This window comes from Heliangelus exortis, chromosome 4 (assembly GCF_036169615.1).
Source record: "Heliangelus exortis chromosome 4, bHelExo1.hap1, whole genome shotgun sequence".
Classification (NCBI taxonomy): domain Eukaryota; kingdom Metazoa; phylum Chordata; class Aves; order Apodiformes; family Trochilidae; genus Heliangelus; species Heliangelus exortis.
Genome location: NC_092425.1, coordinates 38,871,280 through 38,893,621, shown reverse-complemented (window position 1 = coordinate 38,893,621; position 22,342 = coordinate 38,871,280). Strand labels below are relative to the sequence as shown.

At 44.4% G+C, this 22,342-nt stretch overlaps 1 protein-coding gene and 1 long non-coding RNA gene across 8 annotated transcripts in view; one reads left to right on the top strand and one right to left on the bottom strand.

Moving 5' to 3' along the window:
• The window catches only part of RAB28 (RAB28, member RAS oncogene family), a 59,613-nt gene extending 53,131 nt beyond the window's left edge, over nt 1-6,482 (bottom strand). For 2 of the 7 annotated variants that reach the window (XM_071743940.1, XM_071743939.1), the window contains exon 1: nt 6,204-6,477. In XM_071743940.1, the coding sequence (XP_071600041.1) occupies nt 6,204-6,281 (78 nt within the window). In that variant the 5' untranslated portion in view covers nt 6,282-6,477. Of the gene's footprint in view, nt 1-6,203 lie in introns of all 7 variants that reach the window. The other 5 variants (XR_011725861.1, XM_071743935.1, XM_071743936.1 and 2 more) reach the window with 5 other exon arrangements.
• A 3,204-nt stretch (nt 6,483-9,686) lies between these two features.
• Nucleotides 9,687-13,286, top strand: LOC139796366 (uncharacterized). Its single transcript, XR_011725977.1, has 2 exons — nt 9,687-11,103; nt 12,076-13,286. It is a non-coding gene; the product is annotated as an uncharacterized lncRNA (long non-coding RNA).
• The last annotated feature ends 9,056 nt before the right edge of the window (nt 13,287-22,342 follow it).

Here is a 22,342-nt window from a genome sequence, read left to right as displayed (position 1 = left end):
GAGTATGCTTATATCTTTATACCCCTGTGAAAAGGGTGAAGACCACAGAGAGTGAACTGTGAGAGGAGTCTTCTGCCTACAGCTGTGTGGTAGTAATACTATGAACACACACAAAATAAAATTCAATACAGATTTAGACTGTAGTACTAAAAAAATCAGTAGAAATTATTCTTTTTATTCACTGTAATTCGCATATCAAGTTTACAAAGACATTCAGTTTAATCTGTCATCAACTTAAAGATGTAGACAAGAATAAAAACATTGCAGGAATGCAGTCTTCTTGACATTTTTGTTTATGAAAAGTAACCAGTACCCACAGCACAGATTAAAATATCATCTGACTGTATCATAGTATTCTATGGTCTCCAACACACTAATTTAGATCCCCATTAAATAATCAACCATTCCCTTCTTGTTCCAAAGACTCAGTAAATATTAGCTTTATCACTCTGTGACACTCAGCATTCCCTGAGGGTTTCTAGGGGTGTTAGTAAAAATAAACAACATACACTCAATTAATAGGCAACCAACAAGGGTAACAAGTAACCAACAGCATGGCAGAGTTCTCTTGCCTTTCCTGTGCTCTTGAATGCAAAGGAATTTACAGCAGAAAATTGTTGACTACCTCCTGTTTAATTTTTTTTCTAATAAATGTTAGGACTAAAGGAAGGTGTTGGATTACAAGACTAGAGTCCTCTATTTATTCATAGAACAAGCATTTATCCACAAAATACTAAGAACAGGTCAAATTTCTCCACAACAGTCAACAGAGAAGTTTTGTCAATGCATACTCAAGTACCTTGAGTACCAAATACTCCCTCCAATCCTAAAATTGTTCTCTGCCATGCTTGCCATACAGGATTCTGCAGAAGTTTTGCCTGAAAGGATAAATCAAGCATAATCTGGGTAAAAAATAACCACAGTTCAGTAGAGCTGTAGCTGTTAAAAAATATATAAATTACTGTTTTTAAAAAATATTATGGTCCATTCATAATATTTCAGCCATTCATTCAGAGATGGGGGTATGACAAAAGGAAGGAGCTGTGCCTTCACATCCCTACTGAAACAACCAGGACAGCAACTTTCAGAGCAGATTTTCCATTAGACCCAGTCTGGCAAGTTCACACATTTATCTTAAATATCACATATCACAAATATCTTAAATATCAAATGTTTTCTGAAGAGAAACACACTATTGAAGGTTGGTGTTACAAACTCCCTTTATATAAAAAAACGTATTTGGGTTCTAACATACAGCAATCAAGACAGCAGTAAAAAAAACAATATGCAGAAATCACAGCATTTGAAGTGCAGAATACAATGGGATATTTGGGAAGGCTCCTGGAAGCAAACAGAGATGCAAATCAACCTCAAAGGTGAGGCAAGACAATTTCTTGCTTCTATTTTTCAGTGTCAACAACTCACAGTATAAACTGCTGACCAGCTGTTTCTGAATACCTACATAGTGAGTAAACAGGGCAAAAAAAAAAAAAAAGCAGTATTTATGGAACAGTAATAGACAACAGAAAGAAAAAGCAATGACAGCTCTGATACTGACTACGCACCAGGACAACATGAAACCTTGCAGAGAAAACTCTGCTAACAATCATTGAGTAAAATCCTACAGAAGAAAGCGTTCAGAAAGCAACAGCATAGTAATACAGTTGTAAGAAAGAAAAATTAAACCCGTATTTCAGTGAAATGCAAGCATACAGTTCTGAGGCCACGACTCAGCGCTGGTGAGGCCACACCTCGAGTCCTGTGTCCAGTTCTGGGCCCCTCAGCTCAGGAAGGAGATTGAGGTGCTGGAGCAGGTCCAGAGAAGAGCAAGGAGGCTGTGAAGGGATCCAGCACAAGTCCTGTGAGGAAGGGCTGAGGGAGCTGGGGGTGTTGAGGCTGGAGAAGAGGAGGCTCAGGGGAGACCTCATCACTCTCTACAACTCCCTGAAAGGAGGTTGGAGCCAGGGGGGGGTTGGGCTCTTTTCCCAGGCAGCTCTCAGCAAGACAAGAGGGCACAAGAGGTCTCAAGTTGTGCCAGGGGAGGTTTAGGTTGGACATTAGAAAGAATTTCTTTCCAGAGAGGGTGATCAGACATTGGAATGGGCTGCCCAGGGAAGGGGTGGATTCTCCATCCCTGGAGATATTTCCAAAGAGCCTGGATGTGGCACTCAGTGCCATGGGCTGGGAACTGCAGCGGGAGTGGATCAAGGGTTGGACTTGATGATCTTTGAGGTACCTTCCAACCCAGCCAATTCTATGATTCTATGATATACCAACTGTACCAGCCAGCTGAGACTCCACTTTCCAAAAAGCAACATAAATCCAGCCCTTCCCTCACCTCCTCCTGGAATGCAATGCTGTTCTCCAAGCACAGTGACATTCACCTCTCAGTCATGTTTATCACCACCAGCAAGGATTTTAAGATAGACAAAAAAAAACCCACTAAGCTAAATAACAAAATGCTTCAACTAACATAAACCCCTGTAACTGTCCAACTCAGGGAATTTGTCACTCAGCAACCTCGCCTTACGGGGTATTTTGTAAACAAAAAGGAAGTAGTTCTGTCATCTGAACATAGTGGCTTTCCACCCCACTCCCAACAACTGAGGGAACTTTGTTCACTGAAAAAAAAAAAAAAAAAAAGAAAATTATCAAGACTTCTTGACCTTAAACATGAGTCTGTGAAGCTAAGCAAATCTGCACAGGACCTCTGATGCAATTTTGCATCAGACTGAAAAGTGACAACAATGTTTTGGTCAGAGTCATAGAATGGTTTGGGTTGGAAGGGACCTTAAAGCTCATCCAGTCCCAACCCCCTGCATGGGCAGGGACACCTCCCACCAGCCCAGGTTGCTCCAAGCCCCATCCAACCTGGACTTGGACACTGCCAGGGATGGGGCATCAAGAACTTCCCTAGGCAACCTATTCCAGAATCTTACTAGTAGATTTTTTTTCCTAATAAATAACCTAAATCTACACTCTTTCAATTCAAAACCATTACCCCTTGTCCTGTCATTACCCTTCCCCAGCTCTCCTATAAGCCCCCTTCATTTACTGGAACACAAATGTGGCTTTTGAGCCCATGTGTAACAAGATCCACAATTTTCTCAATGCTCAACAATCTGACATACCAAAAAAATCCTAGAGTGGGACACCACTGCTTTCCAGGCAGCGTTTTGGCTCCTGAGAGCATTCTCTCTGTCATTTTGATCATCCATTTTTAAGAGAAGTGAAAGGGAGGATGTTTCTGCCACCACACATTAGCCCCAGGTGCAATGGATGCCAGAAAGACAGAACCTCAGCTGCTTTGTTTTGCCACACACCTATTTTTCAGAACCTCCCTTCCCATTAACAGCTCCAAGATTTGTTTCCAGGGGTCCAAAACATTTCTTCAACAGCAGCAAATCAGAGTTATTTCCATCTCAAATCAGCATCATTATATACTTCAATATTAAGCCAACCTGTGCATAGCCAGAGTAAAAATACCTGGATTATAATGTCATTTTTTAAAATCTATACTAGAACTGCTGGTTTATTTATTTTAATGGAAAATTATTTTGTCTTGGGACGAGTGGGTTGGTTTAAAATCTAGATGATAAGGGTGTTGTGTGTATATATGTTCCCTCCTGTTATCCAAACCAAAGATTTGCTGTTTATTTTCATCTCACATTGTACCTGCTTCTAATTTTTTACAGAGGGTTTTCCTAGTTTGTGTAGTTCACTAAAATCACTGTTACTATCTTCTTAAAAACTAATTTTGTCTCCCTCAATTTTTTTCAACAGTTCATTTCCTTATCATCTCTGTTGTACCCTAGAACTTTTTCAGATTCTGTCTCACTCCTCTCATTCTTTCTTCTCTTTTCATTCTTCTCTCCTTCAAGCTTGCTCCAGCCATGCTTACTCCTACCCTTAAAATTCTAAGTATCCAATTATTCCTTCAAACACCACAAAACAAACAAATGAAAGCAAAACATCCGTCTTTTGCCTCATAGACAGAGCAATTGCAAACTTTGCCCTTAGCTTGAACAGACACTGATTTGTTTTTAAACTGCTACCAACCCTTCCACAGAACCTGAATCACATCACTTCTATAAAGGGGTGAGGAAAAAAAAGTTCTCACCTTCAGCCAGCTGATTCACAGACTTTTTGGGCTTTTTTCCCCTGAAGAACTGAAGACCAAACAGCCCCAGGTGGGGATGAAGATGGAAGATTTTTTTTTTTTTTGGCAAGGTGGAAGTAATGGAAAGAAGTCAAATGTGAACATCTCACATGAAAAAGGAGATGCAATTTTTCAAATATATATTCCATTATTTCCTACACTCCATCTGTCCAATGATCCCAGTGACAGAGGAAGAGAAAAACCAATCTCTTGCACACTAAATGAGAGGCTAAGTATCCATGCACGTAAAGACCAGCTGTGAACCAGATGTGAGGCAGGCTATTTAGAGTTGAAAACATATAGACATGCATATGTTTCAACAAGTAAGCAGAACGAGTAGCCAAGAAAGGAGAGGAACCACAACGATTTAGTCTTCTGAGGTGCCTGAAATAGCACAAGGTACATTTTACCCTTCCATTCCATGACCCAATCACTTCTTTATTTTTACAAGATTTTACAATAAATCTGTTCTTGCAAGTGCTTGCTGCTAGGCCGTCGGGATGGCTGGAAGAAGCTTCTATTACAGCATCATCTAGGGGGGACAGGAGGAAAAGCAGCCCACCATAGCATAGCATAGCTGCTGCTGCTGCAAAATAAACCACACTGGAAGCACAGGATTCCTAGAGCCAGCAGGAGATTCAATGAGTGGCAGCTCCCATGTGAGAGGTAGGAACCAGCAGGAATATACATCAAAACTCAAGAACGCTTGAAAATCCATGTTTGGCAAGAGGTCTTGCCACAAGGTGCTGAACAGCAGTAGTGAAAGGATTCCTCAGTTTCAATGGAAAACTCCTGGGGATAGCTACCAGTGAAACAGCACTTCAGCTGTCAATCCTCTGCATTTATTATGCTCTCATCACACAGTCGCCTGGAATTGCCCATCTACTGCCTCAGATGAATACAATACCACTTCAGACTGAGTCTGGAATCACTGGAGACAAAAAATGTTTTGTTTCTTCCTAGAGCTTTGCATAAGTGAGCAAATCCATGTAGGTACTTTCACTAAGAGCTTATTTTTATTCATGGCAGGCAGTTCATTTAAACCACCTCCAAGAATATTTCCACTTTCCATCTGAACTTTGGGGCAGGCAGATTTTCTGCCTGCTTTCAAGTCAAGGATTCTTCAAATATACAATAAAATTTCTATTTTAAGATGTACCTCACAAATGGCTTTTGGCTACGTATTGAAAGAGGTATTTACACATGCAAGTAAAAGTCAAGAGACTGCTTCTATGGGTAAGAATACATTTTGCCTTCTTTGGTCTGGGCTGAAATTTCTCTTTTAAAAAGTACAACTTATAAACAAACTGTTTATAAATAGTCGTTAATTACGTCAATTATAAGTAGAAAAGAAAAACCACGGAGAAGCCACAAACAAAACCTAAATTAACCCAGAAGAGCGTTTCCAAACTCTAAAAAACAGCGACTCAGAGACATGCGAACGACTCCATCCATTTCAGGAGTTCATCAGCACCGACGACAAAATTAAGAGAGCTCGGAGTTTAACCCCAACCCCCAAAAAAACACCCTCTGCTCCTCCTTTCGGCGGGAACCGGGAACCCACGTGCTGGAAACCCCAACAAACACACCCCACGAAACACACCCCACGACACCGAGAACAACCCGGGGCTGTCCCGGCAACTCCCGGTGCGCGGTCTGCAGGGCAGGGGAAGCCGCAGGACGGCAGGAATCGCGTTATTAACCGCTCCTTTTTATTAAAGACAGCGGATTGATAACAGCAGACACCTGGTCGTTGACCAAGCTTCTCGGGGTGCCCGAAAGGGGAGGGAAACCGAGGAGGGAGAAGGAGATGGGCGGCCCCGTCCCTGCCCCCCCCCCCGGCCGGGGAGCACCGGGCCCCCCGCCCCACATAGGCGGGGGAGATAATGGGGAGGGACGGAAGGGAGAGTAAACAGCTGGGTATCGCGACAACAGTATCGCGACAGACTGGACGCTCCTCAGCAGGAGAGCGAAGGGGGGAGGCACCGAAAGGGTCTGGGGGGGACCGCGGAGACGGAGAGGAGCGGCGGGGTCCAGCACTGACCTTGCCAGTGGTACCGTCCCCCAGCACTACTAGCTTGAGCTGGCGGTCCAGACTCTCCTCCTCCTCCGAGTCCGACATGGTCTCTACGCCTCTGCCGGGGAAGGAGAAGAGGTGGGGGGCAGCCGGGAGGGACGGCGTGCGGTAGCGAGGAGGGGAAGGGGGAAAGGAGCGAGCGCCAGGCTCACGGAGACCCCCGCGCCGCTGAGGCCGGAGCCGCCATCTTCCCACAGCGCGCCCGCCGTCGCTATGGCCCACGCCGGGCGAAACCAATGCAGGAAAGGGGGAGGGTGGCTGGCGGGCGGCAGCTCCAGCAACTGGGCCCTGGCAACGGAGCCGCCGCGGCCGCAAGCCACGGGCGGGGGAGGAGGTGGAAATGGGACGGGACGGGAGGGAATGACTTTCTTCTGCTCCTCCTTCCCAGCGCCGGGGAGAACGCTTCAGCCCGGGTCTCTACCCGGCGCCGCGGTGGTTTAGCCCCGACGTGACGCCCCGCGCCGTTACCATGGGACGCCCGGGGTCAGGGGACGCGGGTGGGCGGGGCCTGGGGCGGGGCTAACGGCCCCAACCGTCCTGCGTGCGCTGGGTGCCTCAGCTGGGGCGGGAGCGCCCTGAGGGCAGGAGGTGCCGGCAGCCTCCAGAGGGGACCGTCAGCTTCCCGAGGGATCTTACAGCCTTCCGATAGGACTGCCAGCTTTCCGAGGGGATTGTCAGCCTTTTGAGGGGTCTGTCAGCCTTCCGAGGGGACTGTCAGCCTTCTGGGGGGTCTGTCAGCCTTCTGAGGGGACTTTAAGCTTCCCGAGGGGTCTTGTCAGCCTTCTGAGGGGACTGTCAGCCTTCCGAGGGGTCTTACAGCCTTCCGATAGGACTCAGCTTTCTGAGGCAATTGCCAGCCTCGGGGAGGGGCGGCCCTGCTGTCAGGCTTGGAGGCTTGGGAAGGGAAAATGAAAGTTGGGTGACCCGCCCGGGAGGTTCGGTTTGGGAGAAGGGAGCCGGCAGCTGGCCCTGCTTCTTTACAGAGCAGATGTGCTTCACCTAAGGAGTTTGTTTCATCTGCATCCACCTGCACGGTCAAGGCCTTTTCTCGTCTGGGATTCTACATAACAACAATATATGTGAATATTTTTAGAGAAACGTGGTAATATAGGTATTAAATGTGATTGTAAGAGCTACAGCAAGTCCAGCCTCATGTCCTTCACGTTGGAGCTCAGCCATTCCTCTCAATGCTTCACCCAACCTAAACCCACCAGACAGGAACACCATTTTCTTGGGTGATCTGCTCAGATTTTTCTATCCCTATGGGCAACTACTAAGAAAATTTGTACCGTAGCCCTACCTGACTTTTAAACTATTATTATATTACACACAGGGACCATGGAGATCAGTTTTGATCTCTCCGTTTCCCTCTTTTGCAGAAGTCTCACATATTTGAAAACTTTTAGCATGTCTTCAGTCTTCCACAGACTAAACAACTCTTCCTTCAGTCTTTCCCTGAGTTGCCTTTCCTAAACTTGTGATTATTCCTCTTGCTTCCCTTTGGACCCTCTCCACTTTCTCGAAGTGCTTTGCCAAAACCAGGACACATTACTTTGGTTGAGGGCTTACGAGTAAAGTCAAAGTATTACTTTATGTGTCTTACATCTGGTTATATATCCCACTATGATGTTTGCTTTCTTCACAGTATGACCTTGCTGACTCAGACTGTTTCTGATTTACTAAAAAAACAGCCTGAATCCTATTATCAGAATTTTATACACTTTGTGATTTTATTCCTATTTAACTCGAGTGCTTTCTGTATGTCCCCACTGAGTTTCATTCTGTATTAGATGCTACTTGCACAATTTCTCAAAACAATTCTGTTTATATCCTTCCAGTGTGACAAGTGATAACAATTCTATGGGCATACTTTACACAACTTAAAAAAAAGACAGTTGAAGCTGTATCTTAATTAATTCAATGTCAAGCTAAGAATTTTTGGAACAACTTGTGTAATATCTGAATAGAAATCATTCTTGTTTCAGTCTCTCTCAGGTTTTCTTTTAGAAATTTATGTCAGAAATGTCTAATATTACAGTTTTACTCAATCCTCAGCAGGACCAAGAAGATTCCTTATTACTCATCTATTGCAGAATTGGGCCAAATGCTTTCCCAGTGACATTCTAAAAAAAAAGGGGGGGAAGAGAAAATATCTTAGTTTTTAATGGAAAATGAGACACACGTCTTTGTCACTTCGTAAGTCAAAACAAATTAAATGTGTTACTCATCAACTATTTTCCACTTCAAATCATCTTTTAGCCTAATTGTGCTGCAAGCTTTCTTAACTGGGAACTTCAGCATGATCAGATCAGCACCAGGGGTCAGCTGAGCAGCATTTATTAGAAGGAAAAGCAACAGGGACAGACTTATAAATTCCCTTTATGATTTCTGAGGTACTGAACAGTTGTACAATCATCACTGGACATTTAAAAGCTCCACATCTCACATCAGGGCAGATGCGTGACTGATAAACCATTATTGATGGCTATGATCATATTCCTGCCAATTCTGCCTCACTCACCTTAAGAAAGAAGAAAAAAAGATGAATTCAAATGTTCCTGGTGCTTGGGTTCTATTCAGCTCCCAAGATGAGGATCTGGGAGTTTCAGGCTCCATGTGCAGGATCATCAGAGAGGAACGTGCTCCAGGTCTCCAGGCTGGACTGGAAATATGACAAAGATGTGTGAGTTATAAGACATCCTCAAACTTAATTTTCTTCTCAGATTACATGAATTTTCCTTCCACAAACCACCTGATCTTATTAAAACATCATGGCACTGTCTAAATGGGTCAACGATCTAGAAAGAACTGCTTCACCTGGAGTGCAGCATCCATGGGCTTTGTCTTGAGGCTGTGTGATCTATTTAAATAAGCACTTACATATTAAGGCATCATTTTAGAAATGCAGAATATACTTGATATGGCTAAACATACATGTTGGCTACTGCCAATAATAAAATAAATGGAAATTACCCCAGGAGACAGCACAGTAATCAAAAATGAGGCAACTCCACCCTTAAAAGCCTCCTTACGGTTCTTAAGATGTGTGTCTTCCCCTACACCCTCTTGTTCACATTTTTCAGTGCAAGCCACTGCTTTTCATTTCTCCTGTTCTTTTGAGCTGGTAATCAAAAATACTCTTCTCTTTCTTTTCTCTTCTCTTCTTTTCTTTTCTTTTCTTTTCTTTTCTTTTCTTTTCTTTTCTTTTCTTTTCTTTTCTTTTCTTTTCTTTTCTTTTCTTTTCTCGTCTTTTCTTGTCTTTTCTTTTTCTTTTTTTTTTCTTTCCTTTCCTTCTCTTCCTCTTCTCTTCCCTTCCATTCCCTTCTCCCTTTTCTCTTCTCTTCTCTTCTCTTCTCTTCTCTTCTCTTCTCTTCTCTTCCCTTCCCTTCCCTTCCCTTCCCTTCTCTTCTCTTCTCTTCTCTTCCCTTCCTTTCCTTTCCCTTCCCTTCCCTTTTTTATTCCACCATTTTGTTCCAGTTTAATTAGACAAGAACTCTTGGTAATCATTTTCAGTTTGAAGAAGAAATAGTACAGCTACAGTTTGGATTTCTTTGCCTCCTTGTTCTTAAGTTACCCTGACTAAACTGTTGTGACACACAGAGTCTTCTGTGTTTGCTCATCATACAAATGCAAGCCAGACTCGTGTGAACGTGTGAATTTTTTCAGAATAGAGTGGAAGGTTGCATTTCCTTCATGCAAGTATCTACAAAAGAGCCAAAAATCACTACCAGCAGAGGGAATAGCCACATGCTTCTCCCAGACTCAGAAAAGGGGCAAATCAAGTTGGATTGGGGTGAAATTCTGGGCTGACAGAAAAAGGAACAGCATGTGGGAGAGCCTGCAACCTTTTTGCCATCCTTTTCAGGAATGCAGGGTCGTTTGCTGTGCTGTCCTCTTCAGCACTTGATGGAAACAGCACATTTCTGAGTGATGGACAGGAGCTGTGTCCTCTGTTACCAGCACAAACCATTCTTTTATTTTTTTGTTCTGTTTTTCCTTCCTGATCTTATACAAACACATGGATTTCCTGGTGTCTTTTGTTTGTATCAGTTTTTCAAACCTCTGTAGCTGTTCTTCAAGGTGGAAATTGCCATTCTGTTTGAATGAAAAGCAAAAATTGTTGCCAAAAAAAGTGGAACGTGCATTAAAAACAACAAAAAAAAAAAGCCATTTACTTGCATAATTGTGTTGATTTTGCCACTCAGCTCTGGAGCAGAGTAGAAAGCAGCTGTGACTTCTAATTGCACCAGAGATCTGCAAATAGAAACCAAACTGTTTCTTCTGCATCAGTATCACCACTAATGCTTCTACCAGATCAGCTTTTCCTCTGCACTGCTTGATTGCTGTGCCTTGAGTCAGACTCAGTGATTAATGCAGCTGACTAGACTGACAGATGAGTGGAAATGGTAAATAACCACTTGTTTTTATACATGTTAAAAAAAAAAAAAAGTTCCCACTCCCATTGGAAATCCTTGCTTTTGGAAGGGCATCCTTCCATCTTGCTTCCTGCTACCCTAAGGTCATTTAAGGAATAACTCCTCCAAGTGCTTGTTGAGAACAGAGATGTGAAGGGCTCTGGCCCAGACCCTGCAGTGAACAAGAATTTCCACACAGCAACACAGTTAAACCAGAGGCTGCAATTTTTATGATCTATATTGCCTAATAAAGCAGGGAAGAACTGCTAGCCAGCTGCTCCCCACAAACTGCCCCGTTGAACAGGACCAGTGAGCTTCACCAAGCAGCAGACTTTGGAAGCCAAGCTAAATGTTTTAGAGAAATCCAACTGCATCCTCCCTCCTGCAAAAGGGACCGAGGCTTCTGGTCCCAACCAACCTCCCTCCTTCTACACTGTGCTGTGTAGAGAAAAGTAAGTGGTAGCTTTTTACCTGCATTGTGGAAAAGGAAGCAGCAAACTGACACCTGGCTGGTATTTAAGAGATGAACCACGTGTCTTAAATGAAGACATTTTGGCCACAGCTGACATAAAAACCCACATTGGAAACCTGCTCTCCAGTTGTGTGAGGGCACAAACAAGTTCTCTGGTCTTTCAACCAGGCAAATTTGCTAGTAAAGCCACACCACTGTTTTGGTGTGGTAAACACTTTTTCCTCACTGTTGAGGGAAAGCATGCAGGCAACTCGGAGTAGAAAATCCAGTAACAGCCAAGCTAACCAATAACAACAGTTAGAGAATGAGCACTGAAATTGGATTTGCTTTTTTTTTTCCAAGTAAATCACATTGAAATGACTACAAGAGTAGCTACAGGAGTAGCCATCTTGATCTTCTCCTAACTGTTAGCTCTGATGTCTTATCTTCTGGAGATTTTATCCATATTTTTCAAGTGCACTTTAGAAGCCAAATCTTGCACTGAGTATGGCTGAATCTCATCCCACAGAAACTGTTTCAGACCACACAGTTATCCAGGTCTTTTGGCCAAGTACCTGAGCTCCTCCATAGCTTCCCAACATCCTCTTACTGGCTCATCACCCCAGTCCTCTTTTGGGGGCAACTCATTAAGAAACTCATTACACAAGATTGCATCTAAAACTTATCATTGAGGCAGCCCATCCCCTGCCATGGGGAACTGCTGATAATGTCTATCAACAATTCTCTTTAGCTAGTTCTCCTGTCTTCATTTACTGATTTCCAACTTTCTCACTTAATGAGTAGCTGCCTTCTCATTATCTAACTCCACACAGATGATATTTACCCTCTTCTGAAAATCTTTTCAAGAAGCAAAACTGTCACGTCAATCTGACACAAAGTAACCCTGTGTTGCAATGTACCCTGTTTTCCACTTGCCTCGAGGTCCTTATTAATTTTTCTTTTTTTCACACAGAACTTTATGCCAGGAGAAATCCTTTGGAAGCACATCAGTAAATGCCTTGATCTAATCTACCAGGCTGTGAAGATATGATCTACTGGTGAGCAGTACACAAGAAAACATACCCCCCTTTTTTTTTTTTTTTTTTTAATGAAATTAATTGCAGGTGATTTTTAAGACTGTCAGGACAGTAGATCCCACTCAGCATTTTTATAATCAGCCTCTCCAACAGTGATCAAAGTTATTGATCTCCATCCAAAGTACTACACAGATGAGTTGAATGAATCTTGGAAACCCAACCACAATGCCCTTTCTGCCACATCTCTCCTCTGTGCAAAATTACATATAATGTCAGCCTCAAAGGCAAGGTTAGACAGAGCTCAGGGACTCCTACAGTGACCTCTCCAAAAATACATTTATCTTCACCACTAACTGCAGGTGTTACTCATGACTGTTGTAGCTGAACACGCAGCTCTGTGTTCACTGCACCACATACCAACCACACTTTCTCTGTGCTTAAACCTAATTAGTTCCCCTGACTGCTAGGCTTTATTTTACTAGTCTCTGTATGGCATAGAAAAATATTCTGGGTTGTGATCCTCTTGGCAAAACTTGAATCCCTGTTCCAGGAGCTTTTTTCCAGTAAGATATCTCTACACCTCAGATTATTTTGGCTGTGTATCCCCATAGCTCTTCCATCCTGCATAGGAAAACAGATTATCAGTCTGAGTACAGAAGGACTCGGATGGGAAGAGGTGAGACCCCACTCCTCCACTTTTTTACTCCTCAACCTTGTCTGTAACATCTTTGCAGATGGGAGGTACTGATGGTCCAGTACCATTGTCTGACATATTGAATAAAATTATCTCATTGTTTCTTGCTTTTCTTCGTGTGGCAAGTTCCCTTTTCTTTATGCTTAGGATGCAACTGATGATTTTGAAGGTTCTGCTAATGATCTGTTGGCTGTTGCTGTGTACATCACCTTGTGAGCTGGGATCTTCATGCCTGACTACAGATTTTAGCTGCTGTGCATATAAGAGCAGTGCAGTCAGTTGTACCTCTCAGTCTGGAATTACTCAGATGGATGAACACTTTCCTGTCAAACCCTTATGGGAGAGGTAGGTTTGCACTGCCTGCAGACACCTAAGCCTGATTTTCTTGAGTAGGCAACTATTCCACTCCAAAAATTATTTGAAATGTCTGTAAAGTGTAAAGGAGCCTCCTACAACAGTATGCACTGTTGGGAGTGACTGCATACAGAGCAAGAGAGGATGAACCCTCCAAAAAACCATCCAGCCATTCGTTAGCTGTGTCATTTCAGTGCAATGTGTCAGCAAATGAAGGCAAAATGACTGAAGTGCTAACTACCCCACTCTACTTTGCCAGAAAGTGATTCCCACTGGAACAACCAAATGCAACATGTCTTCATCAGCTTTGAAATGCCTGCTGTGCCCAAGGGGCATTCTTGTCACTACCCAGTGTGGCAGAGAGCTTTGACTCATGTTCAGCAAGCAAACAGCTGCACAATGTTACCATCCCCATCCCCATCCCCTCCATTTTTTGCCACCACACCTCTGCCCACACTCACAAGAGACTTGGCAGAAATTAACTTGCACCCACACCACAGCCTCTTGCTTTCACATCAACTCATCTTCATCAGGGACTTAAGCCCATGAGTAGGGAGGCTGGACACAAATCCCTGCTGACCCCTGGGACATCCAGCATCCCAGTCCAGTTCAGCAGCTGGGCTGTTGGAGCCCTACAACATACTCTTTGGGATGTTATTGATATTATTTAACACAGTAAAGCTCATAGCTCACAATTAATGTGTCTCAGCTGGAAGGAGAGGGCTAGAATTTCAAATGCTTTTCCTGTCCATCTTTCTTGTTTCACCTAATAAACTAAAATGAGAATCATATAATCATAGAATTGGCTGGGTTGGAAGGGACCTCAGAGATCATCAAGTCCAACCCTTGATCCACTCCCGCTGCAGTTCCCAGCCCATGGCACTGAGTGCCACATCCAGGCTCTTTTGAAATATCTCCAGGGATGGAGAATCCACCCCTTCCCTGGGCAGCCCATTCCAATGCCTGATCACCCTCTCTGGAAAGAAATTCTTTCTCATGTCCAACCTAAACCTCCCCTGGCACAACTTGAGACCTCTTGTGCCCTCTTGTCTTGCTGAGACTTGCCTGGGAAAAGAGCCCAACCCCCCCCGGCTCCAACCTCCTTTCAGGGAGTTGTAGATAGTGATGAGGTCTCCCCTGAGCCTCCTCTTCTCCAGGCTGAACAGCCCCAGAGAAATAACTGTCAATAATCTGTGAATTGGTACGAGCAGCAACTGATGAGTAACTGATTTTTAAAATCCTGCTTTGGACTGGTTTTCTTCTGGTGGGGTACCAAACATCATGAGTCACCCCAAATGCATTCAGTCAGTGTTAGCCTGTGTGCTCCCAAACTAATTTCCTCCCAGGAAATTTGATGGCTGCCAAAACTACAGGCATTCTTGATGGAGCTGGAGTAGCTCTGGCATGATTATCTCAGATCTACGTTTAGCCAAGCTATAAAGATGTATTAGCAACTCAGTGAACACAGAAAATATTAAGGAAGAGACAGTTAGGAGAAGCACACCAGGAAAGATTAAAAGCTAGAACTGTGATAGAATTTGCATACCTAATCCTATATTCAAGTAAACCCAAGATGAAACCTTGCAAAGAAGGTTCTGAGAATATGTAACTCCTACTAATGAAAGATTAGGTATTACATTCCCTGTTTGGAGGAGTCCCTCATATATCTTTTTAGCATCTAATAGTGGGTTAGATCTTATAGGTTTCCTTTACTCAGCAAAATTCTTGCTGGTTAGAAGCAGACTAAAATTCATGGTCAGTTTGGCAACATATTAAATCAATGAAAAGCTTGCACAGCTTGTTTCATGGACCTAATGAAATACTATGAAAAAAATTACACACTTAGAGTACCACAAGCACTGAAACTCAGACTGAAAATTAGATGTGCTGGCTCTTTCATCTTTCTCAGCATGCAACAAAATTTCAAATATTTGGAGTGATATACTGTGGGTTTCTTATAATTAGAATATATATATTTTTAGGAGAAAATCTTATATGCTGATGGTGTTCCTTCCAGTGGACAGGCATAAACTCACCCCCACAGCCACACAAACTCATGTGAGTGTTGGAGCCCATCAAGTGAAGTGCCTGGATTTTAGCTCCCCACTGGCAATCACAAACCTGTTGGATGCTGTGCAATTCTGTCACTTCATTTTTGGTGTTGCAGGGGCAGCTGTAATCTGAATAAAACTGTTCTCATAAACATCTGAGCTCTTCAGCCAAGATGCTTTGCCTACGCACAACTGCCTTCTCCTCAAGCTCTGGTCATCCATTAAAATGTTAGCAGAGATCTCCACTGATCTCATTTTGTCCTGCAAAAATTTTTCCAAAATATTCCCTGCTAGATTTTATCTTCAGCTGAAATTACATTTTCATTTACCCTGAATCATTCAATGCCCGTCTCGAGTGCAAACCAAGGAGCCTTGAGCCAGAACCTTGCCATGCACCTGGAGAGAAATTTTTTTGGAAATAAAAGGAGAAACTCTGAAGGGTGATATCACTGCTAACCCTGTTTTATTTTCTGCCTGATGAGAATAAAGAGAAGGATGTTTTATACAATGTACAGTGCAGACACCAGAGAAAGGATGAGTCTGTCAGGCTATCACTGACACGAGACATGCAGACCTGGACCCTGGCAAGGACATTTTGTGAGCAAAAGCAGTAACAAGGCTTTAAAAAGCACACATTTAAGGATGATGGATGCTTTAGAGCTCTGCTTGTACAAGTTGTGCTTTAAAAGGCTGGAGGCTTCAATCCGAGCCACTAAAATCCAAAATGACAGAAACTTACCAAATTTTATTACTCTGCATTTAATAAAATTTCCATTTACAAGCTGTCAGTTTGAAATACTGAACAACTCATAGTTTAGAACACTGAACACCAGTTTGGATTGTGCTTGAAGTTCATTGCTTCCTCCTTGCAATCTTTCTCAGATACTCAAAATAATCTTTCAATCTCTGCACTTTCATTGCCTCTCTTAATTCAGCTTTGGCCTCAAAAATATATTGACTTTGCAGAAAGGTCAGGGAAAGACATGTCTCTTGTTGCTATTTAAAAAAAATAGGGAAAAAAAAAAAAAAAGAAAGAAAAAAAAGAAAGAAAAAAAAAGCAGGCATAATTAAAAGCCCTCTTCCTGCTTATTTAATGTGCTAATATGAGAACATTAAGGCCAATGTCCCATCTACTGCTTGCTTGCTCCAGCTGTCTGGATTTTTTTGTTAATTTACAGACTCAATTATGTAGACTCTTAAATCCCCAGCGTTGGTGGGTGGTAAGGTAGATGGTTAATGAAGAAACATAGAGAAGGAAACTCTTTTAATGCCTGTTTTATAAGCATCTTGGGTAACATTTTTAGGAGAACAAGGATCAAAGATTATAACTTTAAGAAAGTCTCAAGACAGGAATAAATGTACATGGTTTTAAGGCACCCCTAAAAATTATGAGATGGCTGTTATCCCCATGATTCTGTGGTCTGTTCTGAAACAAAAATATTAAGCCAAATGTTTGGCTCTGGATAATAAAAACAGATTATCTAATGGTTTCCAGTGGGAAATATGAGAAAGACCATTCATAAAGGCTCCATAATAGTTATGAATTATAAAGACTTCCTCATTTTCAGTATAAACTGAGACCCCAATAGAAACTGTTAGATATTTATTCACATGCCCTCAAAGGGACTGCACGTGGACATTTTTAATTAACATTATTTGCAACACCTTACTCGAGTTGTTCCTTATTAATTTGACATGTTTTGAAGTTCTGACCAGAAAGTTTTCATCACTTACTCTAATTACACCATTCTTATATGACTTTAATACTTCTAAAAGGTTACAGTGACTCGCAATCTATACTTATTTTAATTAAAAAAGAAAACTGTGTTTAAGTAATCTAGGTCATAACATACAAAAAAAAAATCGGGAAGCATTAAATAAACTTTGTGTCATTCTCTTTAACATGCCACTAGGCCTTCTCTGTAAGGAAAAAAAAAATTATTTAAAAATAAAGACATGGTTTGGCAGCCTTTTTGCATTTCCAAAGATGTCTCTCTTGTCCCTATTTTACCCTTCCCTTTCCAGCTCCCAAGATGTTTCTGTGTTTAGTAGTAAGTATAATGCAGGTTTCTCACCTTCTGTTCACCTCCATCTGTTCTCACTGTCCAGGTGTCTGTGCCAATCCATTCAGGTGATTAAGTTGGTGAAACTTCCTTGTCTTGCCTCGTTTGAATTATTTTCCTTTCCTCTTCTCTTTCATGCAGTTTTCCCAGTTGACTCCCTTCACCAAAACTCCACAGCGAGTCTGTAGGGATCTATTTGAATTTACAGTGGTGGCAATTAAAAAAAAAAAAAAAAATGGATAAAATATGCAGGAAACTATTGACATGACCTAAATGCTTGTGTCTACAAGGGATGAATAAACACTGATAGTTTCTTCTAGAGAATTGTAAACCTGACTAGAAATAAAGTGCCACTGGAGAGATCAGCAAAGAAAGATAGATGGAGAAAAACCTGCTCATCCTTCGAGAAGACCCAGCAGCCTGAAATCTGCTTGAACTTCGCTCTTCAGCTAGAAGGTAAAATATTCAAATTTAGTTTGTTACATATAACGGGCTCTTGTCATCTCCCTTTGCAGATTCAGCTACACCTTGACACCTCTTTGCGGCTGACACCTCTTCATTTCAATTTAAGAGGCTCTGTAAATAATAGCTGAAACTCTACAACACAAGATGGCAGTGTCAGACACCGCGTACCGAGCCAGCCGGGAGCACGGACCGGTTCCGCTGGATCTCCTGGGACCGGGGACAGAAGCAAGGGGCACTGAGGACTTTATGCTTCCCGTGATACCCCTGTGGAAATCTTGCTGGAAAGCTAGGAGTTCCCACTCTGTATTCCCCCAATACTCAGGAAAATAAAGGAATAGAGAAGCAGCACTCTCTGCAGAACAGGTCTTGGTTCCTTTCAGAGCTCTGAGATCTCCAAGTTCAAGAAAGTGGGTTAAGATTTAAAATGCATCTCTTGCAAAGGTGTGGAGAAACTGACCTTCTGTCCCTGGCACATTATTTTGATTTCCCTGAGGTTATCCTAGCAGAAAATTGAGGTCGATTTGGGATTTTTTGTTCGTTTATTGGTTCCAAATTTGTATATCACCTGTCTCTGTTGCAGGTTACAGAGTTCCCTGGAAAGCTAGGAGTTCCCACTCTGTATTCCCACAATACTCAGAAAAATACCCTGAAGAAGGAATAAAGAAGCAGCACTCTCTGCAGAACAGGTCTTGGTTCCTTTCAGAGCTCTGAGATTTCCAAGTTCAAGAAAGTGGGTTAAGATAGTTTTAAAATACATCTCTTGCAAAGGTGTCGAGAAACTGACCTGTCGCTGGCACATTGTTTTTATTGGGGTTATCCTAGCAGAAAATTGAGGTTGATTTGGGATTTTTTGTTCGTTTATTGGTTCCAAATTGGTATATCACCTGTCTCTGTTGCAGGTTACAGAGTAACCCATCACCTTCGCCAAAGATAAACAGGAAAATTTATTAGTCCTTAAATGCCATGGGCTTACCTTGTTGGCTGGTTTAGAAATCTCGCTACAATCAGAGCCGGTGAGCTCCGGAAGGTCAGAATGGAAAAGGTGCAAACGTGATCTAAAACGTGGCAAAGCCTCCCCAGATCAAGCCCGGCAGAAACGGAGCTGCCTGGAGTTGACACCTGGCAGAGTCTCGGAAGGGAAATAAACTTTAAAGACCTTTTAATCACACCAGTATGTCCAAACACGTGAAGGTCATTAACAATTATTGTTCTGCTGAGTTTGGGGGTTGCTCACTGGGGTGTCCTTGGTGACTTTCCTCGCACTTCTGAGCACCTGAGCCCCAGTCCTGCTCCCACTGGGGAGCTGCAACCTCCCAGTTGCAACCGAGCAGAACTTGCACTGCGTGTCACTACTTGTCACTACACGACACTCAACTCGACCGCTGTTGATCCTCTCGATTTACGATCCTCTGCGACTTCTCCCCTTGACCTAAAACCGAGCAGATCTCTTGGGGGAGAGGCGAGGAAGGTTGAGGAGGAATTTGAGGCAGTGCAGACACCAGTACGAGTCCTCGGTGGTCCTCGGGGTGCTGTAGAGATCGGGACTGGTGCCACCCGTGGAGAGATGGGGTTGGAGTCCCTCATGCCGGGGAGGATACAGAGACCCTGCCCACCTCGTTGCCTTCTTCTGCTGGGTGTTTGGGTCCGACCACGACCCGCGGCATCTCAAACCATCTTTCCTTTCTCGGGCGAGCAGCTCTGGCTCCCGGTTGCTGGAAACAGCAGCCTCACTAATGTTAAAAATTAGGGCACCGAGAGCCAGCTGCTGGTTTTATCCATCATCGGTTTTACCTCGCAATCGAGGGCTGAGAAAGTATTTCGTTTAGTTCTTGGGGAAACTGCAATAAACACCTTAGACATGTTGTAGAAGTTAAACTAGAATTAAACCCCCTCATTATAACACCTTTCCGGGAACCTGGAAATCTCCGACGGGTGATCCCCCTAGTCCGTGTTTTAAAGCAAATGGAGAAATCCTTCCATTTTTTTCCCCTTTAAAAGACAAAAGCATTTCCTCACCCCAACCTGTCCGAGGCAGGTCTGGCTGTGTTGGCTCCTTGCGGGGACACCTGGAGGGGGGAATGTGAGGACTGTCCGGCCCATGACAGTGGCTGGGGGAGTCCTGGCATCCCGCACCGTCTGCATCCCCGCAGCATCCTCCCAGCTCCTTCTCTTCCGAGGGGTGGGAGCACGGGGGGGGACGACGACACACACGCTCTCCCTGCAGCCACTTCGCGGGTGAAACACAACAATAATAATACTTTTAGTAATAACAGTATTGAGACGGAGCCGTCGGGTTTGGGTGGGCTTTAAGCTTTTGCAATGAAGGGAAGCGATGTCCCAAAAGGGCAGAGAGGGGCTGTCTGCGGGGACGGGCGAGTTCACGAGTGGATTGATACTAAGGGCTCAGGGGACACAACAGGGGGATGAGTGCACTGAGGTGCCCCGGGTGACACTCGGGCGTGTGGCACTCAGACCAGTGATCGGCAGCCCTCGGGCGGATCTGATTTGTCCCGTGGGGAAACACGCGTGACTTTGCTTCTGTGACCCTGTCTGTGTTTCTCTGTCGCTCTAGATAGGCCTCGGGCTGCTGCGGTGAGCATTGCGTTGGAGGGAGAGCAGCAGAGCGTCAGGATCTGACGTTGTCTGCTCCCTCCCTACCCTTCCTTGCAGCTCTGGCTGCGATACCCACAGTCAGTTTATGTCTGCCGAGGAAAATGCTTCCTGGGGGTCTTTAAATGTTAGTGCGGGAGAAATATTTAGGGCTTAGAGACGTGAGGGTTCTCGCCTTGCAGCACTGAGCAGGGACGTTGCGCCTTGGATGTTGGGTTTCTGTCCTGCGGGGCTCCTAACCAAACGCCCAAGCTCCGATCGTTCAGTGGTTAAAAAAAAAAAAAAAAAAAAAAAAAAAAATATCCCCCTCAGGGTAAATCCTTGCCCCCTTGCTTTCGGCAAAACGTGTCCCGGTGTGGAGAGGCCGGGGACAGCAGTGTAGGGGAGGGTGCCCCCACGGGTGGATCGAGTCCCGCAGAGAGACCTTGCACCGCAATTCCATGGAATTGCGTGGAGATGAACGCCCCAGGAAAGCCGACGGATGGGATGGAAAGCACTCCGCACCCATTTTACGGCTATTTGTGCAGGACGGGGGCAATTCGAGGCCATGCCATCGTCACGTCGAGGAGGAGGATGAGGGCTTTTCTCCTGCCCTGAGAGGTGCACAAATAAACGCAGGGATGTGCCTGCCTTGACTCTGCGACAAGGACAGCGGGACGGGAACAGCCCGCAGAGATCTCTTTATCTCCCGCATCCAGCCGAGGTGTAGAAGGGACCCGAGGGCGAACCCAGCTCGGGAGGGCTGCGGGGTTGGGGGGTGCTGCGATGGCTCAGCCCGGGGATGAGTTCCATCGGCTTGGAGAAGTTCTGGGGGGGGTGGGAGTGGTGGTGGCATCCCAGGTGCCCCTCTCTCCTCTCGCTGCAAATGTCATCAGGGCCTGGCCGCCGAGCCCGGCGCGTTTTCAAGCCACATATGGTGGGTGGATTTAGGTGTCAAAAGCCGGCGAATTAGAAATGGTAATTGTCCGTCATTATGGGTGAAACGCGATCTATCACAACAACTGGAACATGTCTGGGCGCTAGCAAAAATAATTTGAATGATTAGCGATCATTATGGATGTCAAGCCGCGTCCATTAAGTTGTATGAAGAAATTATCCTTGACGTGCGAAATCAAACTACAAATACACAGGCCTGGCATTGAGAAGATCCCTCCCTGCCGGGACGCGGGTGGGAGCTGCCAGGGCCCGGGAGAGGCATCGGGACTGCCCGCCGTGTCCCCAGCCTGCGTGGCCCTGCTCACGGGGGGATGGGGCAGGGAAGAAGCTCTGGGTCGCTCGGATTTTGCAGGGAGAAAGAGGGGTGCGAGGGCGAACAACCAGCGGGCACCTCCCGGAGGACAGGGGAGAAATAGTGGGGATTGGACCCTGCTGGGAGGGATCCTGGGAGATGTTCTCTGCCAGGGACATGGTTGCATCTCCCGTGGTTCCTGGCAGGAGGAGACATCAGAGGACCCGTTTTCCCCTTTCCTGGGGGAGCCCCGCCGCGCTCCCCCACTCGCAGCCCCCGTTCCCTCCCACAGACTCTGCCTGGCAAGAGCGCTTTGCCACCGCTCTTCCCAAGGCGGGATCGGCTTACAAGTAATTTCGACTTTGCAGAGGTCGCATATAATTTTTTTTGTAAGATAAAAATGTCTTTTTTTTTTTCCTTTTAAAATGGCGAGTGCTTGCGGTAGATATTTTTCCCCCTGCATCCTCTTCCTTCGTTTCTAATCTCTCTTCAGCAAAATAATTTTTCGAAAACAAACAAACAAAAAAAACCACCACACCACACCAAAAAAAAAAACCAAAACAAACAAAAAAAAAAACCAAAAAAAAAAACCCAAAAAACAAAACAAACAAACAAACAAAAAAACACAAAACACCCCACACACGCATACACAGAAAAACCCCACCGAAGTGGATATTTCAGTATGTTTTGGAGGTATTTTTGGTAAAACTGTACCATCGGGATCCCCCAGCCACGGCC